The sequence below is a fragment of the Kryptolebias marmoratus genome, linkage group LG14 (assembly GCF_001649575.2).
Source record: "Kryptolebias marmoratus isolate JLee-2015 linkage group LG14, ASM164957v2, whole genome shotgun sequence".
NCBI classification, from domain to species: domain Eukaryota; kingdom Metazoa; phylum Chordata; class Actinopteri; order Cyprinodontiformes; family Rivulidae; genus Kryptolebias; species Kryptolebias marmoratus.
Window position 1 is genome coordinate 19232555 of NC_051443.1, and position 8845 is coordinate 19241399.

General features: G+C 37.2%; 1 protein-coding gene across 2 annotated transcripts; it reads left to right on the forward strand.

Moving 5' to 3' along the window:
• The first annotated feature begins 3264 nt into the window (after nt 1-3264).
• Nucleotides 3265-8477, forward strand: clic3 (chloride intracellular channel 3). Of its 2 annotated transcripts, none has more exons than XM_017410434.3 (7): nt 3265-3419; nt 3560-3629; nt 4265-4374; nt 6534-6659; nt 6775-6881; nt 6986-7161; nt 7747-8477. In XM_017410434.3, the coding sequence occupies exons 2-7, from the start codon at nt 3594-3596 to the stop codon at nt 7909-7911; spliced, it is 720 nt and encodes a 239-aa protein (XP_017265923.1). In that variant the 5' UTR covers nt 3265-3419; nt 3560-3593; the 3' UTR covers nt 7912-8477. The 2 variants fall into 2 exon arrangements, with proteins under 2 accessions (XP_017265923.1, XP_017265924.1); XM_017410435.3 differs by having other exon boundaries at nt 3346-3419; nt 4312-4374.
• Nucleotides 8478-8845: the final 368 nt, after the last annotated feature.

Genomic DNA, 8845 nt, shown 5'->3' on the forward strand with positions numbered 1-8845 from the left:
ATGATGAATTTGAGATTTTCATTTGTTGTCATTTGTAATCATCAAAATTAAACGAAATAAACATTTGAAATATATGAGTTTGTATGTAATGTATGAATATAATATACAAGTTTCACTTTTTAAATGGAATTACTGAAATCAATCTACTTTTTCATGATATTCTAATTTTATGACCAGCACCTGTATTTCCTTTGAAACTGACCATTTTTTTCTGCCGGCTGCTGTAGTGCCAGGAAATCCCTTCATATAATGTTTGGCATCATTCTGAAGCTTGGGGATTCATCTTTTTAAATATTATGCAATGATATCAGTCCAGAAACCAGCACTCTCAAAAACACAACTTCCTTGTTGTCAGGTTATAAATTGTCAAATGTCAACAAACTGCACCTCATTTTGAAGCTGTTGAGACAGAGAATGTGAAAATAATAATAACTCAACATTGAAAGCTTCCTCATTTTGCCAGCACGGGTCACATATATTAAGTAGCCTGCAAATAGGGTGGCAACTCTGGAGGTAAAATATTTTTTACAATGATAACTGCCATTTTGAGCCACCCTCTGGAGCCGCCACAGTTTAAAGTCTCGTACATTGAGGATGGAAACTAATGATGTACAAAAATAGTCATAGTTTCCTCCCACAAAGCAAACATGTTCATGTTAGGTTAATTGGTGAACTGTGAATTGTCACTAGGTGTGAGAGTGAATTGTTGTCTGTCTTGTTTGTTTCCGTGTGGCCCTGTGATGAACTGCCAGCCTGTCCAGTGTGTTTCCATCCATCCTTTCTCCCAGTGACGGCTGACAGCGCTCTGTGAACCTGCACGGAGAAGTGGGTAAAGAAAAATGATGGATGGTTACAAAAATACTTCCACAGCATTACACCTTCCATAGACTGAAGCTGTATTTTTTTCCTATCATAGAAACATTCTGTTTATTCGTAAATGATAAACAGGAAATGTAGCTTTGTTTCTTTCAGGATGTGGTAATATTTTCAATTCCTCAGGGGAAAACAGCTGTTTTACTTTAACTCACCTTAGTTTAACTTAGCTTGTCAAGTCTACAAGTCCGACTTGTGAATTCCACAGCGGAGAGTCATTGCTGAGTGACGAACACAATCACACCCTTTTGGTTGCGTTTGTAGAGCTTTTCTTACCTGAACACTCTGTCCTGGGTGGTAAAGGACATATAACTCCTGTCAGCTTTCTGGTTTTGGGATCTTCATCTCACTCAGTTTGCAGCTTTGTCTGTCTTCATGCCATGGCACTTTTAGGCTTTTTCCTTCATCTGTGGATGAGAAACCCCGTCCAGAGCAACATAAATACCTGTGACATGACAGCACATTTTCTGAATGGTAAAAAAAGGTGCTGTAGTATGAAGTCTAAATAAACAAATCAAGTCAAGAGGAAGACAGAGAACAAGGAAGTGAGCCAAAACAAAAAAGGACAAAACAAAAGTAAAAAAAACCCCAACAATGCCTTCAGTTGGGAGAAATAAAGTTCTACCCTTAAATCAAACCTTTACATTGCCATCAGTTTTACGTTATATGGTTATTTAAATAGAATTCTACGGTTATCTGAAAGCACATTAGCAGCAGCTAGTTGTAGCACTTCCAGTACAGCCTGGAAATATCACACATTTATGCTGGAATAATTGAGTAATTCAAAACTAAAGATTAGATGATATATGACAGTCCACCTGTTAGATCCTTAATCTGGCCAGAATTAAACTTTATTTCTCTAAACTGAGGTTGTTCAAAGAGACGTCTACAACAGGTAAGATACTAATTGTTTATAAGCTTTTTACACAACCCATCTTCAACAGATCTGCACAATACCTTTAGGCAATACTCCATACTGAACACATAACATTACATTTCGTCGTTTAGCAGATGCTTTTATCTGAACAACACTCAGGTCTCAGTACAAGAGACTCTGGCAACACTTCAAGGAACAAATACCTATGAAAAAGGGTTAAAAAATTTAAGCTTCATGATTCATTTGGGAAAGCTTCTAAGAACAGTTTGTACCACAGCAGTCTTTGTGCAGCAGTAGTTTTGGAAGCTGAGACCAGCACAATGACTGAATATTCATAAAAACAGTGTCTGAAAATGCTGTTTGAGGTGAAATGGTCATTTTATGTGTTGCAAAATCATTGCAATGGTTTATGCTCACCTTGGCCACAACCTCTTGTCTATTATTGGTACCCCTCAAGTCATTAAGGCCTCATTCAGACCTGCCACTTAATTTTGTCCTGGGTGATCAAATTGCAGTTGGATAGCACTAAATACAGATCCGAAAGACCTCGGTGTGCATTAAAAAGAGTTTGTTCTGATTGATTTTTGACCCGCTGTGGTCATCCTCATAGTAAACTGTGTGGCGTCAGTCACATGAGAACAGTCTGAGCAGCATTATATTCACCTAACTGAACACAATAGCAATAATGTTACGTTCTCATTGAATCTGTGTAAAACAGCTGTCGGCTGTCAGTGCTCTGTTTTACTGCGGTGGAATTTTACAGATGAAAATCGACAGCCTTTGCTCTGACACTGAGCTTTGTCAAGTCGCAAACACTTTTTGGATTTGCCAGGTGTGAACGCTCTCAGTCAGAGCTGACCATTCGGATTACCAAAAATGGATATAAAGTGCAAAGTGTGAACAGGGACTATGAGAACTCTTACATGGATGTTCAATATGTTGAAATGTCCTCTGGTGATTCTTGTGAGTTGCTGGCCTTGTTTTGGGACATCCCATTGTTGTTTGGGCGTTTTCTTGTGTTGTTTGAGCTGTTTCTCATGGGTTTTGGTTAGCTTTTCTGTCAAAGAGGTTCAGTGCCGTCAGAGAATGCCACAGTGGCAACAATATAAAAACTCTCAGACAAGGTTAGCACTCGGAACGTCACATTTTTGTAACATAATCAATGTTACATCACCCGTTAATGGTGTTAAAGTTGAGACTGTGTGTTATGACTGGAACTCGATCCAGAATGAGACACGCGTTGTTTTTCAGTTTAAATGAATCACTGTGTGGAACACTGTAAATGTTACACAAGTTTTACAAGATATATAGTACAAAATATAGAAAATACACGTCACCACCATTTTACAAACACTTACTATTTTTGATTAAGAGTCAGAGGAGAAAGCAGAGCAGACTGAGACCAAAACTCCCTGACTGAAAAAAAAGTCAGATTTTTTTTTTGCATAGAATAAGCCTGAAGACTGAGAGATGATAGAGCCAGATTTGCTGGTCTGACTGGTAAATCCAGAGGGTGGTTAGGTTGCCTCTTCAAGTTTACGAGGTGTGGCAGGAGGCGAACAAAAAACAGACACAGCGGCCGATGAGAAGAGGAAGAAGAATAAAACAATTCACAAAGAGCGAGCGCAAGGTGCTGTTCGTGTGTTCAGTTTGGACCTTCATCACCAGTGTGAGTACAGCTTTTAATAATGTACTTAGTTACTGGTTTTGCCAGTGCTAAAGTGTGTGTGGGTGGAAAAAGAATCACTGCATCTTAAGAATCACTGTGTTGCCTTATTTTTTGACTCAAACATTGTGTGAACTCTGCAGTGACATCTTATCAGACTTGCAGAAAGCGATAAAGATGGCTGAGGCTCCAAAGATTGAGCTCTTTGTTAAGGTAAGGCCTAAAAAATATTACTTGCTAACAAACTAGATAAAATATAGAAGCACGTTATGTTATTTTAACTGTAAAAGCACCGGCAGGGTGTCTGTTGTGAAGGGTTTTGAGGATTTTTGAAAAATAATGTACCTTCAAACTTTATTGTTGCTCAGCAGGCCTAAAAATATGATCCTAAAACACAACTAAACCAGTACTTTGTAGTCACCTTATTCTCTAGGGAAGACCTCAGAGATGCTAAAAAAGTTAACAAAACAACAAGGTTTTTTTATTTTTTATTCAGCTTTTATTGATTGCCAATAGTCATTTCCAATTGTCTGGATTCAGGCAGAGATACAATGTGCTAATTAATTAATAGATTGTTTGATGAGGGTATATTGCAGCTTTAACACAGCTGAACATTTCATTTAATGCTGTCTTCATCTATTAGGGTAAAGTAACCAATATATCTGTGCAGATATCCAGTTTGTTCAGGATCATTCCATAACTGAATCATTGTACTTGTGTGTCCAAAACAACAACAACAATAACAACAACAAAAACCCAAACAACCACTCTTGTGAAATATTTGCATTTATTGTTTTTCATCTGCAACCAATGAACCCTGTATCTAAAGCGACAATCTTGTCTGTCAGGCCAGTGATGACGCTGAAAGTATTGGGAATTGTCCTTTCTCCCAAAGGCTCTTCATGATTCTTTGGCTGAAGGGAGTCAACTTTACCCTCACCACTGTTGACATGAGGAGGTGAGAGCACATTTTCTCAGAAGCTCATTGGGTGTTTGGGGTGTGTCCACGTCAGCACTCGACGCAGTGCATGCAAACAGATTTCATGGTGACGCACTTAGCCAAAGACAAAGAGTTAAAACGAGGTCCACGTGCAGCGGAGGATAAGTCTCTGTGGGAGAGAATCCTGTCTCTTTTTAAATGAGTCTCTTTCACATCAGACTTCCTCCCATAAAGTGAAAACAAAAACAAAACACATTTCTTATGTTTTCAGACGTGCATTTTAAATTAATTAACAATGTTTATGATGCCACATGGACATTTTTCATGCACATCCTACCACTGATCGGCTAAATCTGCGAGCATTGTCCTGTGTCCTGTGTTTTTCTCACTCTCTGGCCCGTAGAGATACAATCTTATTTCCTGAAAATATGCACATCATTTTCAAATTTTCAGTCACTCATTTCTGACAACCCTGAAGCTGATGTTTTGGCATTAGACCAGTGGTAAATGAAGTTATAGCAGATCATGATTACAAGTTTTAAACACAGGCACTGTTCAGTTGAGAAAAGAAAACAACTGTTGAGGGAAAAGTATCAAGGAGTAAAGTCACGTTGTTTTGAGAAATGTGACCTTTCATTTTATTTCACTTCATTTCATTTCATATTATTTTATTGGAAAGTCACAACTAATTCTCTCTTGTTAAAGCTAAGTTCACTGCAGGCCGTTTTCCATGTGTGAACACGACTGGTCAATGACGTCAGATCTTTAGTCTCTATATACAAAAATATAATGACAGTTTTATTGTTTATTGCTTGTATTTATGAAGAAGTAGTTGTATCATTTATTGCCTAAAAGACAAAAAGAAAATGTGTCTCCTTCATTCAGTTGTTGCCTGTTTACAGAACTTTGTCTCCAGTTTTAGGATCAAACTTGGCTAATGCTAATTATGCCCCCTTTTCTGTTTTAACAACTCACAGAATGCTTGTGAATGTTTTAGGTTTAAATCTGAGGAGTATCCCTGTCTTGCTTCATGTGCTCAATAAGTACTAACAGACTAATAAATATAGTGTTCCCATACCATCACACTACCTCCACATGTTTTATCAGTGATGCAGTCTTTCCACGCTTTGTTCATGTTTCGTCTTCCTTGCGCAGGTTAATCTTTATTTTATCTGTGAAAGAAAATAAAACATGCAACTTCCAAGCATAAAATCTCCCGTGTAGATTAAAACCTCATGTGGCTTGTATGAGGCGGGACTATCATCAAAATCAAAACGTTGACCTTTATTTTGCTGAGCAGCAAATTCAAAATTCAATTTACAGCCAAATCAGGCAGTGGGCCTTCTTCATTAGAAGGCGTTAACGTTGTTTTTCTACCAGCAGATGGCGCTGTTCTGTGACTTTTAATTCAGCTTTTTTCTTTTTTAGAGTTACTTTCATAATAATACTTCAGTATACTTTAAGCTATTTCAGCCAGTCAAGTATCAAAACAATCATCTCATTCAGAACATTACAGCTATGACTTTTGTTTTTTGTAACTTTTATACTTTTTGAAATATTTAACTGTATTTACATTTTTTTCCTCATTGAATTGAATTTAGAACTCTCCAAATCCTTGAAAAACTTTGTGCTCCTTAAAATGTCCTTCAGCACACTTGCTGCATTTTACTTTTTTAGCTACCGTTCTGCTAATTTTAGCTAGTGACTTTTGCTCACTTTAGGTTTTAGCTTTTGTTTAGACAATTTTAGCTTTTGTTCCTCTTTTTGTAACTTTAACAACCCAGTTTTAGCTTCTTCACTCAGCACTCACACCGCATTTCCATTGAAAATCCAAATCTTTCTAGTTTAAGAAATTTTCAGTTTTGGGTACAAAAGTGTTTTAAACAGCAATTTTTTTTTTGTTGACAACATGATGTTATTTCCACACACATGTAAGTTTAATATTAAAAATACTTCAAAATCCAAGTCAAGTCAAGTCAAATTTATTTATATAGCACTTTTTCAGCAACAAGGTGATTCAAACTGGTGTGTTTTCAAATTCTGTATCTAATCATGGGATCCTAAAATGCTTTTGCACCACATTCACTCCGTTTAAAAGTGTTTTAAGGAAACTGATCACCTCATCTTTGGAGTATCTTTGATTTGTGATAATTCTTTGTTATTTTGTTCTGCTGCAGGACACCAGATGGGCTGAAAAGTCTGGCTCCTGGATCTCAGCCTCCTTTCCTCATCTACAATGGTGAAGTGAAAACAGACACCAACAAGATCGAGGAGTTTCTGGAGGACACCTTAGCCCCACCACAGTGAGTAAAGTGCATCCTATTTATCCTATTTTCACTCAAACATAAATAAGAATGTTTAAAGCCACACTCTGAGCATCAGATCATGTTATAAATATACCTGTTTTAATAATTACAGATACCCCAAACTGTGCTGTAAGTACAAAGAATCCAACGGCGCAGGAGAAGACATCTTCCGGACATTTTCGGCGTACATTAAAAATCCCAATCCTGCTCTGAATGACCGTGAGACAACTTTCAAAGATTTTGTGTCACTTTTGCTGTTTAAGTAGCCACACGACGGCAAGGAAACCGGTAAGGTTTATAAAAGTGTTTATCTTGTCTTCTAGAGCTGGAAAAGAAATTTCTGTCAACTCTGGTGAAGTTGAACATGTACCTTGAGGAGGTCCTCCCTCATGAGCTGACCAAGAACCCAAAGCTCTCTAAGTCTGATCGCCTCTACCTGGATGGTGACGCCTTCACCCTGGCAGACTGCAACCTGCTTCCCAAACTCAACATTGTAAAGGTAAAAGTAGTTCAGAAGGGCTTCTTATCTCAGTAATTAAGTACCGGTTGAGAAAGTTTGGTCATCACCCACCACTGAAGGCAAAGTAGCGTTTAATGTTTTTGCTTCTGTTGGTGTAAATGTGTGTTTGTTTGTCTATACTGTTGGCAAAAATATCTCATAAATCAGTGGACAGATTTTGATGAAATGCTCAGAAAGTAATATCGGCAACTAAATAACTGTTATTGTCACTTTAATTTAAGATGGCCACCTCGGCTAATTAAAATTAGCCACAACTCAGTCAATTTTACAGATATTGAGGTAAAATCTGGTGTGGCAGTAGCTAATACTCATCCTCAACGCTAATAGATCTCACCAGATCTTAATATATTACAGGAGACTCTGCACAACATCATTTACGAGGTTTGACCAATTCGGCTTTGTCCCTTCTCTGTATGAGATGGCCTTAGTTTAAAAATTTTTGGCACAAAAGGTGGCAGGCCAAGTAATGCTAAGCCTTTAATATTTTTTGATGGTAAAGAAATGTTAAAAGCCATCCCTGACTGTTTTTTTTCTTCAAAACTAATAAAATTCCTCCTCCCTCAGGTGGTGTGCAAGCAGTACCGTAACTTTGACATCCCCACGGAGCTGAAAGGTCTGACACGTTACCTGGATAACGCCTACAAGCAGGACCAGTTTCGTTACACCTGCCCAAATGACGCAGAGATTCTCATCGCCTACAGATCTGTGGCCAAATACCTGTCCAACTAGATCAGCAGGGACTGATAAAGCAGCAAAAAGTCAGAGATGAAAAAGAGAAAATTAAATCAAACTTATGGTGACAAGCTAAAACATTAGCATAATTATATTAAACTTATATCCTAATTATGTATATGAGTTTGGTTGATTTAAATGTTTACAGTTGCATGTTTAATAATTTCCTTAAGTGTTTTGTACATATTTTAGGCACGTGTAATATTAAAGATACTGATGTGGTGTTCTGTTTCATGACCTGTAAGGAGTAGGAAAACATCATAAATCCCACAGAACCTTTTATTTTGTGTCTCAGTGTGTATGTGTATTAAAACATCTGAAAACTATAAATAAATATTTTTTTGCATGTATCAGTATTTTATGTTCAAGTAAACATCAGCACGACCACCAAGAGACATATACCTTTATATTAAAATAAAAACCAGGCAATAACTTCCTGAATGAATGTTATATAACTCAACTTTGTTTAACTTTAACATAAGCTTTATTTAATTAAATGAAGCAGGGTAAAATTAATGAATGTTTTTGTAATGGTTAATATTAAAGGCTCCCTATAAGAACAATGTTATGGTGTTTATGTGTATCTTTGAATGAATGTTGTGTGAGATTGTTCCACTTTTGATTTCCTATCTGTATAGTTCACACCTTAAAACTATCATTGTAATTATTAACATAGTAAACGTGACACCTGGTGCAATTTTACATCTGAATTTCACATAATCACCTATGACCTACTTATATCTCAATCTTGAGCCTTTATGGTTTCTGGTTTCCTTAACGTCCTGACCAACTTCCTCTCCTCCTTGACTTTTCACTGAGTTCCTCAGACTTTCTCATCATTCTGAGTATCGATCAGTCCGATATGTGCTGTCAAACATGTCTTTTTAACGTTGGCTAAGATAACCTTCCAGCTGCAGCCAATCTCTAACAA